Below are 24,622 nucleotides of genomic sequence, written 5' to 3' on the forward strand. Positions count from 1 at the left end.
TGTAACATGTCAAAAAAGTAATTTAAAGAGTCATAGTATAGTATTGTGAAAAAAAACTGTAAAAAAGGTAAGTCACCAAAAAGTCACACTAAAGCATGTCATGAAAAAGTAATTGTATAGTATGTCCAAAAAGTCTCTAAAATCTCTTAGTATAGTACGTCATAAAAAATGCATAGAATAGTATGGTGTAAAAAGTCAAAGGTCATAGTATAGTATGTCGAAAACATGAATATAAAGTCATACCATAGTATGTCATAGAAAGGCAGAGTATCATATGTTGAAAAAAAGTTATACAATAGTATGTCAAACAAAGTCATTGTATAGTATGGTGTAAGAAGTCATATAGAGTGTCAAAAAAAAAGTTATTAAAATCCTAGAATAGTACTTCCTTGCTTGAACCTGAAGTTTTTCTGCGCTGCCATATTGACGGCTGGCCCAAAGCTCCTCTTTCTGCTCTGAGGAGCGAGGATCGAGGAGCGAGGAGGGATATCTGAGGAGCCATGAGCAAGGATGCATGAGAACAGTCTTCCAGGAAGTGTTTTACACCCCCTCATTGTTGTGTGATTGTGTGATTGGACGCTGCAGCTGATCTGATTGTTCTAAATATGGAGTTTCATACCAGACGAAAGAAAGATCAGAGATTAAACTCCAAGTTTTCTGATTCACCATCTGGTTTAAATACATGTTCACTCAGTCTGAACAACAAAAGGACCACAAACTAACTAACCCTTGATTTATTAGAAAGATTTGTCTTTTCATGATCTGATATTTTCCTCAATACAGGCGTACATAATTAATAAATATAACAAACACATTTGGCTGGTAGAAATCGTACTGCGCTTATAAACAGGACACAGAAGACAGTATAAATACCACAGACTGTATAAATACTCAAAGAGGTAACAGGCTACAGAGAGAAAACATCTCTACTCTGGCAGTGATGATAACTGTGTCTTTATTAGTAAAAGTACAGTGATCATGTGTGCAGACACAAACTCCGTCAAAAGTCTCTCCAGCTGTTAAAGCCGACTGACAGCTGATCCAGCTGTGATCAGCTGATCCGCCTTCAACAGAAACAGACGTCGCTTCACATGACGCTTCAGAGGAAAGGACGTTTCATTTCTCTTAAAACTTATTTTCTTGTTTGCTCTCTCCTCTCATGGATTCCTTGCCTCTTAGTCCCTCCAGGGATGCATGGAAAAGACGCAAGTGAGGGAAACGGGTCCAATTAGTTGCTCAAAAAAAGCTCAAAACTGTGGAGATGGAGGAGGAACTCCCCATCAGCACTGTGACTGCTGTGGAGACCTTCAGGTTTCTGGGATCCACAATCTCCCAGGACCTAAAGTGGGCCTCCAACATCGACACCATCTCGAAAAAGGCCCAGCAGAGGTTGTACTTTCTGAGCCAGTTCAGGAAGTACAACCTGCCTCGGGAGCTGCTGACTTTGTTTTACTCCACCATCATCAGTCTGTTCTCTGTTCTTCCATCACTGTGTGGTTTGGATCGGCCACTAAACGGGACAGGAACAGACTACAACGGACTGTCAGGTCTCCAGAGAATCATTGGATCCAGCCTGTCCTCCATCCTGGACTTGTACTCCTCCAGAGTCAGGAAACGGGCAGGAAAGATCACTGCAGACCCTTCACACCCTGGACACAAGCTGTTCCAACTCCTCCCCTCTGGTAGGCAAACAAAGCATTTTGAATTGAATGAAAATGAACTTGGAGGGGAGGTGTCGTCAAATATGCAATAGAAAAAGGCATGAAGAAAAGTGAAAGTATGGTAAGCAATGAAAAAAAACCAAACAGCGTACACTGTCAGAAAGCAGTAATAAAAAAGCAATCATTTAGTATGTCAAAAAAACGATCAAACAAATAAGTCATAGAAGAGTATGTCAAAGAAAATTGAAAAAAGTAATAAAAAAGGCAATTCGCAAAAAAGTAACAAAAAGTCATGGTGTTGTATAACCATGAAACAATATCATCATAAAAGCACATAGTAAAGTATGTTAAAAAGAAAACATCCTATAATACAAAAAAACAACGTTATAAAAGTTATAGTATAGTCAGCAAAAAAAAGTCATAAAAAGTATGGTATGGATATATGGTATATCATAAAAAACAAAGTAGAGCAGACAGAAAGTCATAGTGTACTATTATCATAAAATCCTATCATATAGTAGTTTGTTAAAAAAAAAAACATCGTATAATATGTAAAAAAAAAGGTCAGAAAAAAAGTCAGAAAAATTCATAGTATATTATATCATAAAAAAATACACAGTATAGTATGTAAAAAAAAAGTCATAGTGTAGTGCATCTTTAAAAAGGCATACAATATAATATTACAGAAAAGTCAGGGTATAGTATGTTTAAAAAAATCATAACAATTTGAAAAAAGTAACACATTTATGTTGAGTATGTCGAAAAAAGTTATTAAAAAAGGCATAGCATGTCGAGTCATAGTAACTTAAGTAAAACAATTTGTCATAAAAAAGATATAGTATGCCAAAAAAGTCCTAAAACGTTATAGTATATTATATCATAAAAGTATAGTGTTTTGAAAAAAAAAAAAAAATCACAAGAAAGTCAAAGAAGAGCGATTCCAAAAAAGTTGTATACAAATCATAGTAAAATATGTCTAAAAAGTCAGTGTAGCTTGTTGACAGAAGTCATAAAAAAGTCATAATTAGGTAAAAAAACTCAAATCAAATCATAGTAATTCCCAAAAAGTAACAAAAAGTCAGTGTAATATAATAAAAATCAGATCATCATAACAAGGACATAGTATACTAGGTCAAAAAGAAAACATCCTATAATATGTAAAAAAAAAAAAAAAAGATGCCATAATATAGTATATTATAAAAAATACAAGGTACAGCATGTAAAAGAAAGTGACAAAAAAAGTCATACTATGTCATAAAAATGTCTTTTACTTACGGAAAGGATCTGAATACTTCCTCCACTGCAAACATCAGCCTAGATATCGATGAAGGATCCATGGCGAGTCATTTAGTTTGATCTGTAATTAATCACGGAAACAGTGTCAATCCACAGTCTGTAAAATAAAGAGCGCAGCTTACCTGCTAAACCCTCTGCAGGGTAAGAGGAGATCTGTCCTACGCCAACAGCAATCAGTCGAACTTAGAAAAAGGACAAAGAGACGGGTAGACAACCTCTCCAGACACTTCCCAGCTGTCTTTTGCTGGCCAGTGAAATACTTCCCACCCCAAGAACACTGATTTCAAATGGTGCTAGATAGATGATAATACTCTAAGCCACCATCTGAAACCAGCTTCCAAGGGGGGCACCTCTGACAAAAAGCATCCTTCAAACCTAAAAAAAAGAATAATGGAAAATAACGGTCGTAAGTTTGTTCATGAAGGTGTCATTGTGGGTCTACCGTAGGTTGTTTATGCTGAATAATTATCCGTGTTCAGCATTGTTTTGGTGTGGACTGTGATCACTGAATATAGTACCTGGCCTCTTAAATCTTAAGTTACTAAACTAACATTTGTAACAGAACATCTTAAGACTTTTGTATTATATTGAGGCAGACTTTCATATCGGCACTACCTTTTTGTAATCAATACAAGCAACTAAAATATAATGAAACAATATCAGACAATGTAATGGTGTGTATGGACTGCATATCTAATTGGAACACACTTCGACGAAGACAGGAGGAGCCAGGGATTGAACCTGCAATCAGTGGATAACCTGATCCACGTTCACAGTATACTCTTAATGTACAGAAGCTCTGCTTATGACCAAATATTACAGGAGGTGTGGCTAACCTTAGATCTTCAGATGAGGCTCTCTGTTATATTGCCATGCATTTGTCTATTTATATAGCACCTTTAAAAAACTGAGTTTGCAAAGTGCTTTGACTAAGTGAAAATTTGTATTATTGTTGAATAAGCCACTGTATAATGTAGGGCAGTAAACTGCTAAATATGAGCAGTAGAGAAATTCACTTTCAGGTCTATAAATGCTGAAAATCAAACGTGGTTTAAAGGGCGGCACATTGATGCAGTGGTTAGCACTGTCGCCCCCAGAACCCTGTTTCTGTGTGAATGATCGTCTCCCTGTGATTGACCCACCGGATGATGGACGGGACATAATTCCTCTAATATTTCATACTGCAGTGCCACCTTGTGGATTTGACTAGAAAGTTCTTCAAATGATGCCTTGATCAAGTTGGCTGAAAAACATCCTGAGGTGGAATGTAACAAGTACATTAACTTAAGTACAGTACCTAAGTACATTTGCAAGGCACTCCTCTATTTTCATGGAACACTTCTTTTTAATTACATCAATACATTTCAATGGAAATATTGAACTTTTTACGTGACTGCATTTATTTGACCGTTTCAATACTTTGCAGATCGATGTTTTACATACAAAACAATACATACTTATGTACTTTTACTTCAGTAAAGTACAGGACCTACGGTATACCCACAAGGAGTACATTTACAGTTTGGTATTGTGACTTTAACTTAAGTAAAAGGATCGGAATACTTCCTCCTCCACTGCAAACACCAGTCTAGCTATCAATGAAGGATCCAGGGTGAGTCATTTAGTTTAATTTGTAATTAAACACAGTCATTTGTAATTGTACTACAGTCACTCTACAGTCTAAAATAAAGAGCACAGCTTACTTTCAAAACTCTCCTCAGGGTAAGACGAGATCTGTCCTTCACTGTAACCGATTTCAAATGGTGCTAGAAACAAAAGCAGACTCTGAACACCAAAAGTAATCGGTCAACCTTGGAGAAAGGACTAAGAGCTTGAGCTGAGCGGTGCTTCAGGAAGTGATTCCTTTAGCTCTGGACACCTTATGGGACACTTCCTGTTGCTGGGCCAGTGAAATACTTCCCACCCCAAGAACACTGATTTCAAATGGTGCTAGATAGATGATAATACTCTAAGCCACCATCTGAAACCAGCTTCCAAGGGGGGCACCTCTGACAAAACAAACAAAACAAAAAAAAAGCATCCTTCTGTGGCGTAAAGCATCCTCAAACCTAAAAAAGTAATGGAAAACTGACATTAATAAGAGCAGAAAATAGTGGGAAACAATTAGTTTGATTCGTTGTTAGTTTGACCTGAGAAATAAGTCACTCATATTTTGCAACACCACAGACTGTCGTACTGTTAGTCTTTTCGTTGGGGAAGTTGACTTTGAGGGATAGTTGGGTGTTTTGAGGAGGGTTATGGTCATCTTTTCCAGCTGGCATTGAAAAAGTTTTTGTTTGACATTGGTTTGTGGTTTTATTTATTTTTACCATATGGTTCTTTTATAACACGTGAGGATTTGTGAAGTCTCGGTCATAACGTTGAAGTTTATCACAAATACATTTTACAAGTCCTCTGAGGCCCTTGCTTGCCTTCACAAGAGGTGAAAAAAGAGGAATGATCTTTGACCACATGTTCATGCTTAATTACTAGGTCACTATGATAATGTTGTATTTGTTACAAAATATTAGAATGGAATAGTTTAAATAAAGGCAAAGCAGGAAAGATGACCATGACTATTGATGAAGAAGGAGACCAGTTGTTGCTCTGCTGTGAACATTCCTAATGTGTTAATGTTAATTTACTTTGATCAGATCAAGCAAATGCAGTTAGCCTGAGTGTTTATTTTCATTATATCAGAAACATATTCTCACACCCCAACTCCTCCAATACCAATGCTTGGTCAGTGGCAAAACAAAAAAATTAATTATATAATGAATTAGTGTGTTGGGTTTGACTTTAGTGACTCTTAGTGGCCGTATTTAAAAAGACACTAGCAAACAGCAGTGCATACCAACCCTTCCCCTAATCAACCTCCCATATGACCTATGACACATACGTGACACATACAGGACACCAGTTTACAATGGGATTGTTTTATATCAGAAATTATAATACAAAAACATACAGAAAGGGTCTTTAGATATGAATGTAATACATTATAAAGATAGGCTTTACAGAATGGACTGATAGGATCTGATCTGTTAAAACTGTTGTGAAATCCTTATTGCACAAAGTACAAACTCATGAAAGAATTCCATTGTAATGTTATTTAGTAACCACCCTTTGGAGCTGATATGACTTCCAAAGAACTACTGCTGTAAAAATGAGGTCAATGAGCCAACTGGGGTATTGGCCTGCTACAAACCCTCCTCTTCCTTTTGGCACTTTTGTGTCTTACTTTGGTTCCTTTGAGTACTGCAAACAAAAATATCAATATGGACACAAAAAAAACCCAACGCAGCAACGTATAGCAAAAGTGTGTGTGTAATTTCTAATTACACACACACTTTCATTGGATTGTCTCTCAAATCACACTCATGTATCAACATAAAGCCAACATACTAGAAGTCAGTGCTACTGCATGGACGTCATTAGGACCTAGTTTGAAACATTATGGAGATGATGCTGCTGTTTGTGGTCAGGATATGTGGGTTTGGCTTTCTGCTGTAAAAAGTACAGGGCCTGAAACACGCCCCCTGTTTCCTAACGTTCTATTGTATGACAGCTTTACATGGAAGAATGGAATGAAAATAAACACTCAGGCTAACTGCATTTGCTTGATCTGATCAAAGTAAATTAACATTAACACATTAGGAATGTTCACAGCTGAGCAACAACTGGTCTCCTTCTTCATCAATAGTCATGGTCATCTTTCCAGCTTTGCCTTTATTTAAACTATTCCATTCTAATATTTTGTAACAAATACAACATTATCACAGTAACCTAGTAATTGAACATGAACATGTGGTCAAAGATCATTCCTCTTTTTTCACCTCTTGTGAAGGCAAGCAAGGGCCTCAGAGGACTTGTAAAATGTATTTGTGATAAACTTCAACGTTATGACCGAGACTCTTCACAAATCCTCACGTGTTATAAAAGAAATAAAACTACAAACCAATGTCAAACTAAAACTTTTTCAATGCCAGCTGGAAAAGATGACCATGACATGAATTAGCAATGTAAATAAAGCTGTTGTTGTTGCAGATTCTGTTTCACTTAATGTAAACCAGTTACCGGTTCTAGAGTCTGTACATGTTATGAGTGATGCAGCCTTATGTACACAAGGATAGTTTTTCAGATTCTCAAGAAATGCAAATTCCTCTATCCACATATTTTTAAACTAATCTCTTGCACAAACAATGATTCAGCGGTGAGGTGCTTTATGGCACGGAAATTTACTGTCTAAATTGGTTTGATAAAAATTCCAAGTGTTGGCAGTGGAATATATGACTGGGCAGTGGCCTGGAGTCTCCACCCAACCATTCTCAGTGCTAGAAGCTGCACGTCCCTAAGTCAGTGCTGACATTGGAACATTGTCAAAATAATTAAAAATAAACTTTCAATTTCCAAAACTTTCTTACATTAGTCCTGTCTTATTTTGTTAGAGTTTGGAAGTGATTTAAAAGGGAAATGGGCTTTGTGAGAATAATAGCGAAAGAGGGACATTTCATAAATTGGCCAACAACTGAAGCTCAATGGGAAGTACATCACTTCCTCATATTGACCCTGCCAGGGTTGGGTCCATTACATCATGCTCTATGAATGCCTTGGTTGATGTTCTACATTGTTACCATTGAAATGATCGCGGATGTGACTGGCCATGAGAAGAAACATGACCCCATAGGGTTTACAGAAGTGGTCAAAGTATTTTGACAGCTTTACATATTCTTTTACAAAATATGTTTCTAGGGCAACAGCTTTATTAAAGATACTCTAAAGTAGTGGAAATCATTAATGTAGCGTACACATCAATGCGTCAATAATTATAATCCAGTAATGTCATAGCATTAGTCAGAAATGGGCCATTCTGCATAATTTTGACAAAGCTAACACTTTAGTCCAACTTTTATTCAGGAGTTTGAATGTGAATGTGTGATTTTTAACAGTATTTGTAAACAGTAAATACATTATTATTATTATTATTATTATTATTATTATCTTGATCCATAACTTTGTCTCGTCAATATTCAAGTTCCATGCTCTAACATGTTGTAAATGGTTGTGAGATTTAGGAAATGCGTCACTGATTAAAAGGCCACGCCTATTTCCGACAAGGAGTCACAGGCAGTTGAGCCCAAAATTCACCATTGTGGATCAGCTGCTGCCATCGTGATTCTTCACATGTAGTTGGGTAAGTCAAATCCGATGATTCGATTTTTATAACAAGCTGCACTACGAACCCAAACGAAAACGGAACTGGGACACCGCTCAAACCCGACTAAAACGATGTATCATTGACGTTTGTTTATGTTACGTTAGCTAAACGATAGCTAGCTAACGTTAGCTTAACCCAGTCTGTGTTGACGGGAACTGTTGCGATTTCACTGAATTTGAGAATGTGTTGATAGTGAGCGAATTCTAAAAACTCAATTGAACGCGATGTAACGTTTCCCCCCGCCTCGGGGATCCTCTGGTGATTCGGCATAGATCATACATAAATGAAAGTAAGAGTTCGTCTTTTACACCGTTAGTATAACTATGACGCGGTGCCGCCCACAGTGTCTCGTGCTGAAGGAAGATGGAGGGAGCAACATGCGTGATGTAGTAGTTTCACGAGCTGTTACAGTGGCAGCTTTGTAATTTTCATTTTTAAACATATTCCGAATTTGCCAGTCGAAACTGTAGCTGCAGACAAGTTGTGAATTATCTCTGTAAGATTAGTTATATAAGCAATGTCACGCTAATTGGTTAATATCGATATATTTTTAATGGAGTTTGACGTGACGTTTTCTTAAATAGGCGACACAGACTATAAGCGACTATGCATCGTTATTTGTGATGTTGGGAATTTGAACTTAAACTGAATCTATATTGATGTTTTAGTTCGATGTAAGTAGAGTAACTCGCTGTTATTGATAACTTGCATGTGTGTAATTGGCTTGAATGGAATCGGCGCTATCATGAACCATGTTAACCAAGTTATTATTTGTCTTTGTCACAAAGCTCGTTGACTTCAGTCAGACTTTCCAGATCCCGTCATGAGTGTCGCTTACTTCTTACTACTGAGCAGTCTTGGCCTTGCCATGAACACTCAAGGTGAGTAGAGCGGATAACCTTAAACCATACTCTGTGTGATGATTATACACAAGCTGGTGTTTAGTATTACGTCATCTTGTCCTCACGTCTCCTGTTAATCTCTTTCTCTTTACTTTTCTTTATAGCTCAAAACTGCTCCGCACCAGTAGGAGGAGACAACATGGGATTGAAGGGCGCTGACATTCTTTTACAAACGTTCCCAAATGGAGCCAAAGTTTCTTTTGCCTGTAATGTTGGCTACAGATCCGCAGGAGGGTCTCCAAGCATTACTTGTACTGATGGCAGTTGGAGTCCTGTGAGGCTGAAATGCGAGAGTGAATATCAGCACTTTATTTTTACATTCAAATTCATAATAACAATATTTAACAACAAGTTTAAAGTGTCATTATTATTGTTTTTTTTCTGGTAAATAACGTTTAACCAACGAATACATTCTGGATGAATAGATTAATAAGTCATTCGGACGTAACATGTTTTTCTTCTTTCAGAGAGGAACTGTGGCCCTGCTGGAGAAGTGGTGAATGGAAATGTTGATTACCCTGAAGGGACAGAGTTTGGCTCTAAACTAGTGGTGACCTGCAACACTGGGTTAGCAATAAACTCATTACTCTGATGGCTCATCTTCAGAAAAATAGTTTTTTTTAAATATAATTGTGAAATCTAACTAACTAAAATGTCATCACCCATTATGTTTCAAAATCCAAAAAGTCATTCTAATCAATGTGGATGTTCAGTAGAGCTTATCAGTCAGTGTTGTCAAGCTAAATTAAAGGGCTAACACTGATCCTTCTTGACATTTGTTGTCCTAAGTCAAACTTAAGACAACTTAGGACATCTTTTTTTCTTCTGTAATTAGTTACAGATCAGTTCCCAAAATTCAAGGAATCTTTTGTGGAGCCGAAGGGTGGCTGGACAGATTGCCTGAATGTGAAGGTTGGTATCTCTGTGTGTTAATACAGGTCACATGACGAAATATAAACTCTATTTCTATTTCCATTCTAATAGATGTCACTTTTATTTTGCAGCGGTGACTTGTAATCCTCCAGATCCGGTAGTGCATGGCACTTTCAGTCCAATCAAAGAATCCTATGACTTCCTAGAAGTTGTACAGTTCTATTGTCAAGACGATTACACACTCAGTGGATCAAAATCATTATCATGTTCAGAGGATGGAACATTTAAGCCTGCTTTTCCAACATGTATCAGTAAGTGTTTTTACTTTATTTCTTTCTCAAAATATTCCCCACTGTAAATTCAGCTGTGACAGATACACTCACATACTGTGTGTAGAAGGTTATTTTGGGCAATTGTATTAACTTCTATTTAAAATGTTCTTTGCCTGCAGAGGTTCAATGCGAAGAACCCGTTATAAAAAATGCTGCCTGGGATGGGGGTTCTCGGCCTCCTCACAATTACAAGGCAACGGTGACTTATAAGTGCATATCTGGATATACTATGAAAGGAGAGCGCACCCAAACATGTGGAATAGACAGTCAGTGGTCACCTGGACTTCCAACGTGTGAACGTAAGTCATAAATGAAAAGTACTGCTTTATTTAGTCACTCAAATGCACCTGCATACAAAATGCTGAATTAAAAATGTCAGGATGAATCCACAACATCACTTGCAAGTCTATTACCACACATCCTCTCGTGGCCTGTGGTGTTTCTCGAGAACCGCTCAAACAAACAACTTCACTCTCAACACTGCAGCTCTTTGGTCCAGATCAATAGTTTCACACACCCAAGTCTTGACTTACCAAACTCTGGTGAAATACACTGGTTCATGAGGAAAAAGCACCAGGGCCCGACTTAAGCGTTAGGTAAGGTAGGCTCCCTGAGCTCTCGTCACTTTTTACCCAGCCGTCCAATCACAGTGGAAGAGGGGAGGGACAAATAGCCTACCACAAAGACCTGATCAGATGTGTTTTATTATGAGTATGTTATGATATTATTGGTTCCAATTGGTTGGTACTAGCTTATGTAAATACATTTCATATTTTGTTTTACAAGAAGAAAAGATTATTCAATTTTAATATTAAAAATATGAAGAAATAGTTTTATTTTTTTATTTCATATTTTGTTAAATACGTGCACAATATGACTGGGATGTGATCTAAAAGCGTTGAGGAATTTTTCAAGTGTATCTATGAGGTGTTAAAACATTTTTCCCCAACCCTTTCTCAACATCTTCCCCAGTGTAAATTCAGCTGTGACAGATAAACTCAAATTCTGTGTGTCGAAGGTTATTTTGGGCAATTGTATTAATTTCCATTTAATATGTTCTTTGCCTGCAGCGGTTCAATGCAAAGTTCCTGTTGTAGAAAATGCTACCAGGGATGATGGTTCTCTGCCCCCTTACAATTACACGTCTACGGTGACTTTCAAGTGCAAATCTGGATATGCTATGAAAGGAGAACACACCCAAACATGTGGAATAGACGGTCAGTGGTCACCTGGACTTCCAACATGTGAACGTAAGTCAGAAATGAAAAGTACTGCATTTATTTAGTCACTCAAATGCACCTTTTATTTATGTTATGAAAAGACTGCATACAAAATGCTGCATTAAAAATGTCAGGATGAATCCACAACATCACTTGCAAGTCTATTACCACACATCCTCTCGTGGCCTGTGGTGTTTCTCGAGAACCGCTCAAACAAACAACTTCACTCTCAACACTGCAGCTCTTTGGTCCTGATCAATAGTTTCACACACCCAAGTCTTGACTTACCAAACTCTGGTGAAATACACTGGTTCATGAGGAAAAAGCACCAGGGCCCGACTTAAGCGTTAGGTAAGGTAGGCTCCCTGAGCTCTCGTCACTTTTTACCCAGCCGTCCAATCACAGTGGAAGAGGGGAGGGACAAATAGCCTACCACAAAGACCTGATCAGATGTGTTGTACATTTTTCAAGTGTATCTATGAGGTGTTAAAACATTTTTCCCCAACCCTTTCTCAACATCTTCCCCAGTAAATTCAGCTGTGACAGATAAACTCAAATTCTGTGTGTCGAAGGTTATTTTGGGCAATTGTATTAACTTCTATTTAAAATGTTCTTTGCCTGCAGTGGTTCAATGCGAACTTCCTGTTGTAGAAAATGCTGCCAGGGATGATGATTCTCGGCCTCCTCACATTCACAAGACAACGGTGACTTTCAAGTGCAAATCTGGATATACTATGAAAGGAGAGCGCACCCAAACATGTGGAATAGACGGTCAGTGGTCACCTGGACTTCCAACATGTGAATGTAAGTCAGAAATGAAAAGTACTGCATTTATTTAGTCACTCAAATGCACCTTTTATTTATGTTATGAAAAGACTGCATACAAAATGCTGAATTAAAAATGTCAGGATGAATCCACAACATCACTTGCAAGTCTATTACCACACATCCTCTCGTGGCCTGTGGTGTTTCTCGAGAACCGCTCAAACAAACAACTTCACTCTCAACACTGCAGCTCTTTGGTCCTGATCAATAGTTGTTTCACACACCCAAGTCTTGACTTACCAAACTCTGGTGAAATACACTGGTTCATGAGGAAAAAGCACCAGGGCCCGACTTAAGCGTTAGGTAAGGTAGGCTCCCTGAGCTCTCGTCACTTTTTACCCAGCCGTCCAATCACAGTGGAAGAGGGGAGGGACAAATAGCCTACCACAAAGACCTGATCAGATGTGTTGTACATTTTTCAAGTGTATCTATGAGGTGTTAAAACATTTTTCCCCAACCCTTTCTCAACATCTTCCCCAGTGTAAATTCAGCTGTGACAGATAAACTCACATTCTGTGTGTCGAAGGTTATTTTGGGCAATTGTATTAACTTCTATTTAAAATGTTCTTTGCCTGCAGCGGTTCAATGCGAACTTCCTGTTGTAGAAAATGCTGCCAGGGATGATGATTCTCGGCCTCCTCACATTCACAAGACAACGGTGACTTTCAAGTGCATATCTGGATATACTATGAAAGGAGAGCGCACCCAAACATGTGGAATAGACGGTCAGTGGTCACCTGGACTTCCAACATGTGAACGTAAGTCAGAAATGAAAAGTACTGCTTTGTTTAGGTCTGTCAAGAAAAGTCAACCTGTTACATTTGACCACTGATGGTTTTATACTAATCCAGATGCCATTGCATTCTGTTATGCGATCAGCTTAATCACATAATGTTCTACATACTTAGCTGTCTGTCTTTTTCCTTCCAATTGCTTGGTACTAGCTTACGCAATTACAGTTCATATATTTTTTTTTTTTACAAGAAGAAAACATCATTGGATTTTAATAAAAAAAAAAAAAAAAAAATATGAAGAAATAGTTTTTTGTAATTTTGTTTTCATATATTATTAAATACGTGCACAATATGACCAGGAATGAGATCTAACGGGAATAAAAAGGCGTTTCTCATTTCTTCTTGACTTTAAAATGAATATGTGATGTAAACACATCCCTCATGTCGATAACTGTTCTGAATACTGTTTTTGCAGTAATATCGATCACCACACGTCCTTCTACCACCCAGAAAACAATAGTTAAAGTCCACGCTAATGCTTAAGAACCATCTAAAGCCCAACACTCTCACCTGATAAAATTTTCCAATTTGTTTGCGCCAATAAAAACAAAGGGCCAAACTTGTTTTACAGTATCAACGCTCATTAATATATCTTGGATCAAACTGCTATCATTGTGTTGGTGTTAAAGTCGAGGTTAAATTTAAAAATGCCATTTAACCATTTTAGATCACATCGCAGGTCATTTTGCAAAAAAATTACAAAAAGCTTTCTTTGTATTTTTAAGTCAAAATCCAACAATCGTTTCCTCCTGTAACTCTAGATATGACGTGTGCTTACGTATTGTGACATCCATCCATAAATCAATCTGCGGTGCTTAGTTTTATTCAAATGTTCAAAGTACATTTCCTTATTAGCTGACTTGCTTGCTAGCTAACTTTTTATGTACAGTATTTGACAAATGAATGGATTATATCAGTTTAGAAAAGGTAAAATATGATTATTTTTTGCTTATGACGTGGTTAATGACAGATTAAGGACGTGTAGATCAGTCAAAACACACTCGCCATTTATTTCACTGTTATGTCTTTCACCTTAAAACCTTCCTCAAAACGTTGCTGAGCCCTACTTGATATGTCCATGTGAGATACAGTAGATGGACTGTATTTTTTATTTATTTTTTATCTTTTGTCTGTACATCTCTACTTCAGCTGATACTCAAAGTAATCTCTTATTAATTAGTGTTTTTACCAGTACAGATCAGCATTGTAGTTTAACCAAAACCACTGTTTGACACAATTATGTCCTTATTGTTTTTTTACAGTCAACAATGGAAATGACCACCATAAATGGAAGACTCCAGTGATCGTTGTTGGTGGTAAGTTTCAACTTCATAGTTTAACAGTAGATCAAGAATGTAAAGAGGTAAATGTTGACCCAAATAAGATCATGATGGTCTCAGAACAGCATGGTTCTGTTACAGTAGAGTCGACGAGAGGGCATCATGTTCCTATTTGAGACAACAAATAACAAGGTTCAGCCATTCGAGCGTACTCGCGTAGTAATGTCTGGATGTGTCATTTTACTGTAGTTTGTGTTTTGTACTTGATATATACATGTCCTCCATGTCTCTATGGAGGATGCATATCAGGTTTTCATATTTAAATTGGTATTCTAACAAAGAGCAAAAGCATTCATTTCATTAAAAAAAAAGAAGCTTTTTGGGATTACCAATTGAACCCTTTTCATGTCTGGCATTTAAATGTCACTGCATTTGTCGGCCTCATGGCTCATCGTTTTCAAACATTTTTTTCACATCAAAATAGTCCTTTCTGGTGTCCTTGCTATCGCTGGAGGTATCTACTGGGCATTCTTCAAAAAAAAAACACGGTAAAATGTTGTTTAAATCATCTCTGCAGACTGTTTTTTGTGAACGTCTCAGACCACTCTTTTAAGGTGCTTTGATCTCCGTCGACGCTTTTCCAACATTTTTTATGTGCTTTGTCTGGTCAGCATTTTCTTACTGTTAAAGCTCGCTGTCTGTCAAGCGTTGCATGTCGAAGTTGGGTGCATTTGTAAGGCTTTTTAACAAAATATATTTCTCTACCACACAGTGTCAACGTTGTCATAAGGCAGTGCTGTAATAAGCCCTCAAAACACTCTCCTACACAGAGCTGTAGGTCGCTCAGTAGAAACAGCTCTGCCCCAAATGCTGTAATCAAATGCAGCGTAGATGATACATTTAAGTATTAACGATAAGGTACACACCTTGTAAACGGTATACACACAAACAATGTCACACAAACAATTGCGCCCTTTTTAACAAGGGTCTGTCAAGTCAATCGCAACTTGAGGAAAGCTGCATGGCAGTTCTGTCATCAATGCTAGTGTAATTTGCATACTTGATGCCCGGTAAGCAGAAGGCACATACTGTCTGATTTTTAGAATCAACCAAAACAATGTTCGGTTGCAGTATGGTTTGGTAGTGGTTGCTGGTCCGTCTCATTTCTGAGGAAACCGGTTTTGTGTGTGTGTGTGTGTGTGTGTTCCGTCTCATTTCTGAGGAAACCGGTTGTGTGTGTGTGTGTCTCTGGCTGTTCATAAGCAGTAACGCTGATCAGTCATTATTGGATTACAGCTCTGAGCGAAGTTATCCTGATAGTGCCAGTCCAAAAGATGAAGAGAATATTGCACTCTCGGTAAGAAGATGGGCCAGTTAATGATGTGATAATGTTGGCAGAAGCTTTAATATTTCATACTGTATATCTTTAATGTATTACTAATATTTTCCTCCTTCCATAGGCTGCTAACTGACCTTCAGCTAATTTGTTCCTCTTTCTCAGGGCTGTAGTTTTTACAATTTATCTAAAAATGTCTAATTTAGATTCCTTTTCTCTGCTTCTTTTTTTTCTTCTGTAGTAAGCATGCTGTTGGTCCACCAATGCTTGCTGTAACAATGGCCGCTTGAGGACATGATGCCACTAGACAAGTCTTTGAATGTACTTGTGTCGTCCATGTGCTCGTGGACGACACAGTCTAGTGAAAGCCGCTGAAAAGTCTGAGATTCAGAAACCTCAGCAAATTGAGCTCAATACTTCCGGTAACTCATGCTATGAGCGACCACTCTTCTAGTTTGTTGACGGGTCACTCATAACGACTTTTTTCTATTGCACTTAATTCAATTCAGTGATGTTTGGGATGCCTTTCCTTTCCAACATCACAGCAGTGTTTCAATGCTGTAATTATGAAGGAATGAGATTTCATGTCTTCAAACTCCATGTTGGTTTGAAATGTTTGCACTGCTCAGGGCATAGCTTGGTCAATTTAGCTTGAAGGTGACCTAAAACAAGCAATGTCAGTAAAGAATGTGCCCATGCTTTGATCTTTTTAAATACAGCTGTTAATGATTAAATTGATTTGTGTTAAACTCTGAAACATTCAAAATTGCAGAGACCTGAGTTTTACTTAGGAACACGGTGGATTCGTCTGGAACTATTTATATTTATTAGAGATTACACCATCAAGAAGCCTACTGAGGCCTCCTGTATTGTAGATTCAACTCCCACCTTCCTAGAGATAATACAAGAATCTGTGAAACAGAACCTAGCATTGCCTAAATCTATGGCAAGTTCCATATGCCTTAATGCAAGAAGCCAAGTGTTTTAGCTTGTCAGTTGTATGATTTTTTTTTTTTTTTTTTTGTTAATGGAGGCTTAATTGTGGGCTTACCGTTGCGTAGTGTTTATGCTAATTAATTAGCCATGTTAAATGCCATGTTTGGCACATTGTTTTTTGTGTAGCACTATAACTTCACCAAATTTATTTAAACAAAGAATTATTATTGGTTGTTAAAACTTCCCCCCGCCCCCGAAGTACTGGTGTTGTAGACCTCTCTCTTCCAGAGTGTCAGTTTAATATTTGTTGACCCCCACACATGAAGTTTCTGTGGTGACATAAATATCATTTGTATTTATTGAACAAAAATGCATTTCTGAACATCTCAGTAAGATTTTCTTTTTTTTTTTAAATTATTTTGTGGCAGGCTTTTATGTTGGCCATAGCTTTTGTAATTAATAAAATAATAATAAAACAATGCAAGTGTACTGCCTTTTGTATTGCAATCAACAATGTTCACCTCTAATTCTCCCAATGACTCGTACACCATTGGGAACCATTTCAAACATAAGACCTGAGACCTCCACAACCACCCACACAATATTGTGTTCACAACATACTCTTAATGTGCATATATATAATATTTACTTTAAGATTTATATTAAAAGATTTTGATTAATGGTGGGGCAGTGGTTAGATATTAGTGGTTGGATATCTAGATCAGTGATTTTCAGCCACTGTGAGAGATCGTCAGGTGTGCCGTGGGAAAATGTCCAATTTCACTTAATCTGTCAAAGAATGATTTAGTTGCTGCTAGTGGTGTAACCGTTAGATCATAGAAAAGTAATAGTATACTGTATGTAATAAAGAAATCATAGTATATTAAAAAGTCATAGTATAGTATAGTATGGTATAAAAAATAATTTAAAAACTCTAATAAAAGCTAATAAAAACAACTCTATAGTATGTCATACAAATGTAAAGTCATAGCATATGCCTAAAAAGCATAGTATACTAAAAAAGTAATTGTATAGTATGTCCAAAAAAGTCCTCAACATCTTAGTATAGTATATCATAAAAAAGTCATAGTATAGTATGTTTAAAAAGTCATAGTATAGTATGTTTAAAGAAGTCATAGTATAGTATGTTTAAAAGAAGTCATAGTATGTTTAAAAAGTCATAGTATAGTATGTTTAAAAGTCATAGTATAGTATGTTTAAAAAAAGTCATAGTATGTTTTAAAAAAGTCATAGTATAGTATGTTTAAAAAAAGTTATAGTATAGTAGTGGCCCCTAGGGGGGGAAATATATTTGAGAATGTAATGCAGTTGATGTCTGAAAGCATTGCTTGAAAGCAATCTAAAGTTCAATCTTTTTGGAAATTGATTTTATTATTGCTATTTTTTTTCAGTAAAACAAACTGAAGTGGAAAATGTATATGTATAAAATATATATGTATGTATATATATATGTATATTATATAAAAAGTGATATGTACTTATTTTAGAAAGAAAAACAAAAATGTTAGTTTATATGTTATAATGCCATTAATTCAAAACAAAGGTACAGACTATACTATTGTATAAGAAGTTATACAATAGTATGTCAAAGTCATCGTATAGTATGGTGTTAAAAGTTGTAAAGTTACAGTATAGTATGTCCAAAAAAGTCTCTAAAATCTCTTAGTATAGCATGTCATAAAAAACTCACAGTAGAGTATGTCCAAAAATAATAAAAAATGCATAGATTAAAAGTAATCCTAGAGTATGTCACTAAAAATGCATAGTGTAACATGTCAAAAAAGTAATTTAAAGAGTCATAGTATAGTATTGTGAAAAAAAACTGTAAAAAAGGTAAGTCACCAAAAAGTCACACTAAAGCATGTCATGAAAAAGTAATTGTATAGTATGTCCAAAAAGTCTCTAAAATCTCTTAGTATAGTACGTCATAAAAAATGCATAGAATAGTATGGTGTAAAAAGTCAAAGGTCATAGTATAGTATGTCGAAAACATGAATATAAAGTCATACCATAGTATGTCATAGAAAGGCAGAGTATCATATGTTGAAAAAAAGTTATACAATAGTATGTCAAACAAAGTCATTGTATAGTATGGTGTAAGAAGTCATATAGAGTGTCAAAAAAAAAGTTATTAAAATCCTAGAATAGTACTTCCTTGCTTGAACCTGAAGTTTTTCTGCGCTGCCATATTGACGGCTGGCCCAAAGCTCCTCTTTCTGCTCTGAGGAGCGAGGATCGAGGAGGGATATCTGAGGAGCCATGAGCAAGGATGCATGAGAACAGTCTTCCAGGAAGTGTTTTACACCCCCTCATTGTTGTGTGATTGTGTGATTGGACGCTGCAGCTGATCTGATTGTTCTAAATATGGAGTTTCATACCAGACGAAAGAAAGATCAGAGATTAAACTCCAAGTTTTCTGATTCACCATCTGGTTTAAATACATGTTCATTCAGTCTGAACAACAAAAGAACCACAAACTAACTAACCCTTGATTTATTAGAAAGATTTGTCTTTTCATGATCTGATATTTTCCTCAATACAGGCGTACATAATTAATAAATATAACAAACACATTTGGCTGGTAGAAATCGTACTGCGCTTATAAACAGGACACAGAAGACAGTATAAATACCACAGACTGTGTATAAATACTCAAAGAGGTAACAGGCTACAGAGAGAAAACATCTCTACTCTGGCAGTGATGATAACTGTGTCTTTATTAGTAAAAGTACAGTGATCATGTGTGCAGACACAAACTCTGTCAAAAGTCTCTCCAGCTGTTAAAGCCGACTGACAGCTGATCCAGCTGTGATCAGCTGATCCGCCTTCAACAGAAACAGACGTCGCTTCACATGACGCTTCAGAGGAAAGGACGTTTCATTTCTCTTAAAACTTATTTTCTTGTTTGCTCTCTCCTCTCATGGATTCCTTGCCTCTTAGTCCCTCCAGGGATGCATGGAAAAGACGCAAGTGAGGGAAACGGGTCCAATTAGTTGCTCAAAAAAAGCTCAAAACTGTGGAGATGGAGGAGGAACTCCCCATCAGCACTGTGACTGCTGTGGAGACCTTCAGGTTTCTGGGATCCACAATCTCCCAGGACCTAAAGTGGGCCTCCAACATCGACACCATCTCGAAAAAGGCCCAGCAGAGGTTGTACTTTCTGAGCCAGTTCAGGAAGTACAACCTGCCTCGGGAGCTGCTGACTTTGTTTTACTCCACCATCATCAGTCTGTTCTCTGTTCTTCCATCACTGTGTGGTTTGGATCGGCCACTAAACGGGACAGGAACAGACTACAACGGACTGTCAGGTCTCCAGAGAATCATTGGATCCAGCCTGTCCTCCATCCTGGACTTGTACACCTCCAGAGTCAGGAAACGGGCAGGAAAGATCACTGCAGACCCTTCACACCCTGGACACAAGCTGTTCCAACTCCTCCCCTCTGGTAGGCAAACAAAGCATTTTGAATTGAATGAAAATGAACTTGGAGGGGAGGTGTCGTCAAATATGCAATAGAAAAAGGCATGAAGAAAAGTGAAAGTATGGTAAGCAATGAAAAAAAACAGCGTACACTGTCAGAAAGCAGTAATAAAAAAGCAATCATTTAGTATGTCAAAAAAACCATCAAACAAATAAGTCATAGAAGAGTATGTCAAAGAAAATTGAAAAAAGTAATAAAAAAGGCAATTCGCAAAAAAGTAACAAAAAGTCATGGTGTTGTATAACCATGAAACAATATCATCATAAAAGCACATAGTAAAGTATGTTAAAAAGAAAACATCCTATAATACAAAAAAACAACGTTATAAAAGTTATAGTATAGTCAGCAAAAAAAAGTCATAAAAAGTATGGTATGGATATATGGTACAGTTGTGGTCAAAAGTTTACATACACTTGTAAAGAACATAATGTCATGGCTCTCTTGAGTTTCCAGTTATTTCTACAACTCTGATTTTTCTCTGATAGAGTGATTGGAACAGATACTTCTTTGTCACAAAAAACATTCATGAAGTTTGGTTCTTTCATGACTTTATTATGGGTTAACAGAAAAAGTGACAAAATCTGCTGGGTCAAAAATATACATACAGCAACATGAATTAGCAATTTTGGTGACTTAGAAAGTTGTGTCAATGAAATGAGCTTCATAGCATGGCCTCTTAACTTCTTGTGAGTGATTATGAGTGACTACAGCTGGTGACTTCTCTGAGGCCATTTAAATAGGGCTCATTGGATACAAACGCCCACAAACGCTACAATGGGAAAGTCAAAGGAGCTCAGCATGGATCTGAAAAAGCGAATCGTTGACTTGAACAAGTCAGGAAAGTCACTTGGAGCCATTTCAAAGCAGCTGCAGGTCCCAAGAGCAACAGTGCAAACAATTGTTTGTAAGTATAAAGTGCATGGCACTGTTTTGTCACTGCCACGATCAGGAAGAAAACGCAAGCTATCACCTGCTGCTGAGAGAAAATTGGTCAGGAGGGTGAAGAGTCAACCGAGAACCACCAAAAAGCAGATCTGCCAAGAATTAGAAGCTGCTGGAACACAGGTGTCAGTGTCCACAGTCAAGCGTGTTTTGCATCTCCATGGACTGAGAGGCTGCCGTGCAAGAAGGAAGCCCTTGCTCCAAAAGCGGCACCTTAAGGCTCGACTGAAGTTTGCTGCTGATCACATGGACAAAGATAAGACCTTCTGGAGGAAAGTTCTGTGGTCAGACGAAACAAAAATCGAGCTGTTTGGCCACAATGCCCAGCAATATGTTTGGAGGAGAAAAGGTGAGGCCTTTAACCCCAAGAACACCATGCCTACCGTCAAGCACGGTGGTGGTAGTATTATGCTGTGGGGCTGTTTTGCTGCCAATGGAACTGGTGCTTTACAGAGAGTAAATGGGATCATGAAGAAGGAGGATTACCTTCAAATTCTTCAAGATAATGTAAAATCATCAGCCCGAAGGTTGGGTCTTGGGCGCAGTTGGGTGTTCCAACAGGACAATGACCCCAAACACACATCAAAAGTGGTAATGGAATGGCTAAATCAGGCTAGAATTAGGGTTTTAGAATGGCCTTCCCAAAGTCCTGACTTAAATCCCATTGAGAACATGTGGACAATGCTGAAGAAACAAGTCCATGTCAGAAAGCCATCAAATTTAACTGAACTGCACCAATTCTGTCAAGAGGAGTGGTCAAAGATTCAACGAGAAGCTTGCCAGAAGCTTGTGGATGGCTACCAAAAGCACCTAATTGAAGTGAAAATGGCCAAGGGACATGTAACCAAATATTAGCACTGCTGTATGTATATTTTTGACCCAGCAGATTTGATCACTTTTTCTGTTAACCCATAATAAAGACATGAAAGAACCAAACTTCATGAATGTTTTTTGTGACAAAGAAGTATCTGTTCCAATCACTCTATCAGAGAAAAATCAGAGTTGTAGAAATAACTGGGAAACTCAAGAGAGCCATGACATTATGTTCTTTACAAGTGTATGTAAACTTTTGACCACAACTGTATATCATAAAAAACAAAGTAGAGCAGACAGAAAGTCATAGTGTACTATTATCATAAAATCCTATCATATAGTAGTTTGTTAAAAAAAAAAACATCGTATAATATGTAAAAAAAAAAAAAGGTCAGAAAAAAAGTCAGAAAAATTCATAGTATATTATATCATAAAAAAATACACAGTATAGTATGTAAAAAAAAAGTGCATCTTTAAAAAGTCATACAATATAATATTACAGAAAAGTCAGGGTATAGTATGTTTAAAAAAATCATAACAATTTGAAAAAAGTAACACATTTATGTTGAGTATGTCGAAAAAAGTTATTAAAAAAGGCATAGCATGTCGAATCATAGTAACTTAAGTAAAACAATTTGTCATAAAAAAGATATAGTATGCCAAAAAAGTCCTAAAACGTTATAGTATATTATATCATAAAAGTATAGTGTTTTGAAAAAAAAAAAAAAATCACAAGAAAGTCAAAGAAGAGCGATTCCAAAAAAGTTGTATACAAATCATAGTAAAATATGTCTAAAAAGTCAGTGTAGCTTGTTGACAGAAGTCATAAAAAAGTCATTAGGTAAAAAAACTCAAATCAAATCATAGTAATTCCCAAAAAGTAACAAAAAGTCAGTGTAATATAATAAAAATCAGATCATACTAGGTCAAAAAGAAAACATCCTATAATATGTAAAAAAAAAAGAAAAAAAAAAAGATGCCATAATATAGTATATTATAAAAAATACAAGGTACAGCATGTAAAAAAGTGACAAAAAAAGTCATACTATGTCATAAAAATGTCTTTTACTTACGTAAAGGATCTGAATACTTCCTCCACTGCAAACATCAGCCTAGATATCGATGAAGGATCCATGGCGAGTCATTTAGTTTGATCTGTAATTAATCACGGAAACAGTGTCAATCCACAGTCTGTAAAATAAAGAGCGCAGCTTACCTGCTAAACCCTCTGCAGGGTAAGAGGAGATCTGTCCTACGCCAACAGCAATCAGTCGAACTTAGAAAAAGGACAAAGAGACGGGTAGACAACCTCTCCAGACACTTCCCAGCTGTCTTTTGCTGGCCAGTGAAATACTTCCCACCCCAAGAACACTGATTTCAAATGGTGCTAGATAGATGATAATACTCTAAGCCACCATCTGAAACCAGCTTCCAAGGGGGGCACCTCTGACAAAAAGCATCCTTCAAACCTAAAAAAAAGAATAATGGAAAATAACGGTCGTAAGTTTGTTCATGAAGGTGTCATTGTGGGTCTACCGTAGGTTGTTTATGCTGAATAATTATCCGTGTTCAGCATTGTTTTGGTGTGGACTGTGATCACTGAATATAGTACCTGGCCTCTTAAATCTTAAGTTACTAAACTAACATTTGTAACAGAACATCTTAAGACTTTTGTATTATATTGAGGCAGACTTTCATATCGGCACTACCTTTTTGTAATCAATACAAGCAACTAAAATATAATGAAACAATATCAGACAATGTAATGGTGTGTATGGACTGCATATCTAATTGGAACACACTTCGACGAAGACAGGAGGAGCCAGGGATTGAACCTGCAATCAGTGGATAACCTGATCCACGTTCACAGTATACTCTTAATGTACAGAAGCTCTGCTTATGACCAAATATTACAGGAGGTGTGGCTAACCTTAGATCTTCAGATGAGGCTCTCTGTTATATTGCCATGCATTTGTCTATTTATATAGCACCTTTAAAAAACTGAGTTTGCAAAGTGCTTTGACTAAGTGAAAATTTGTATTATTGTTGAATAAGCCACTGTATAATGTAGGGCAGTAAACTGCTAAATATGAGCAGTAGAGAAATTCACTTTCAGGTCTATAAATGCTGAAAATCAAACGTGGTTTAAAGGGCGGCACATTGATGCAGTGGTTAGCACTGTCGCCCCCAGAACCCTGTTTCTGTGTGAATGATCGTCTCCCTGTGATTGACCCACCGGATGATGGACGGGACATAATTCCTCTAATATTTCATACTGCAGTGCCACCTTGTGGATTTGACTAGAAAGTTCTTCAAATGATGCCTTGATCAAGTTGGCTGAAAAACATCCTGAGGTGGAATGTAACAAGTACATTAACTTAAGTACAGTACCTAAGTACATTTGCAAGGCACTCCTCTATTTTCATGGAACACTTCTTTTTAATTACATCAATACATTTCAATGGAAATATTGAACTTTTTACGTGACTGCATTTATTTGACCGTTTCAATACTTTGCAGATCGATGTTTTACATACAAAACAATACATACTTATGTACTTTTACTTCAGTAAAGTACAGGACCTACGGTATACCCACAAGGAGTACATTTACAGTTTGGTATTGTGACTTTAACTTAAGTAAAAGGATCGGAATACTTCCTCCTCCACTGCAAACACCAGTCTAGCTATCAAT

General features: G+C 37.0%; 1 protein-coding gene and 2 long non-coding RNA genes across 8 annotated transcripts; 1 reads left to right on the plus strand and 2 right to left on the minus strand.

The window, feature by feature from the left end:
• Positions 1-719: 719 nt before the first annotated feature.
• On the minus strand, positions 720-3,216 carry LOC137889789 (uncharacterized). The gene is made up of 2 exons (XR_011105240.1): positions 2,937-3,216; positions 720-1,679 (listed from the first exon to the last, which is right to left on the minus strand). It is a non-coding gene; the product is annotated as an uncharacterized lncRNA (long non-coding RNA).
• A 4,833-nt stretch (positions 3,217-8,049) lies between these two features.
• On the plus strand, positions 8,050-17,152 carry LOC137889205 (zona pellucida sperm-binding protein 3 receptor-like). Of its 6 annotated transcripts, none has more exons than XM_068732932.1 (14): positions 8,050-8,151; positions 8,964-9,056; positions 9,182-9,370; positions 9,545-9,644; positions 9,913-9,989; positions 10,082-10,261; positions 10,402-10,581; positions 11,353-11,532; positions 12,127-12,306; positions 12,906-13,085; positions 14,384-14,437; positions 14,886-14,949; positions 15,698-15,758; positions 15,979-17,152. In XM_068732932.1, the coding sequence occupies exons 2-14, from the start codon at positions 8,999-9,001 to the stop codon at positions 15,979-15,981; spliced, it is 1,506 nt and encodes a 501-aa protein (XP_068589033.1). In that variant the 5' UTR covers positions 8,050-8,151; positions 8,964-8,998; the 3' UTR covers positions 15,982-17,152. The 6 variants fall into 6 exon arrangements, with proteins under 6 accessions (XP_068589033.1, XP_068589035.1, XP_068589037.1 ...); XM_068732933.1 differs by having other exon boundaries at positions 8,065-8,151; positions 8,978-9,056; XM_068732934.1 differs by lacking the exon at positions 15,698-15,758.
• Positions 17,153-19,172: 2,020 nt separating this feature from the next.
• On the minus strand, positions 19,173-23,281 carry LOC137889770 (uncharacterized). The gene is made up of 2 exons (XR_011105237.1): positions 23,002-23,281; positions 19,173-20,134 (listed from the first exon to the last, which is right to left on the minus strand). It is a non-coding gene; the product is annotated as an uncharacterized lncRNA (long non-coding RNA).
• Between the last annotated feature and the right edge of the window lie 1,341 nt (positions 23,282-24,622).

Source organism: Cebidichthys violaceus, unplaced genomic scaffold, assembly GCF_023349555.1.
Source record: "Cebidichthys violaceus isolate CVI_PGR_0920_01 unplaced genomic scaffold, fCebVio1.0.p SCAF_6, whole genome shotgun sequence".
NCBI lineage: Eukaryota > Metazoa > Chordata > Actinopteri > Perciformes > Stichaeidae > Cebidichthys > Cebidichthys violaceus.

Coding starts and splice junctions, on each gene's coding strand:
- LOC137889205 (XM_068732932.1), top strand. CDS start 8,999: ATGAGTGTCGCTTACTTCTTACTACTGAGCAGTCTTGGCCTTGCCATG. Junction 9,645..9,912: donor GTGGTGACCTGCAACACTGG/GTTAGCAATAAA, acceptor TTCTGTAATTAG/TTACAGATCAGTTCCCAAAA. Junction 12,307..12,905: donor TGGACTTCCAACATGTGAAT/GTAAGTCAGAAA, acceptor CTTTGCCTGCAG/CGGTTCAATGCGAACTTCCT.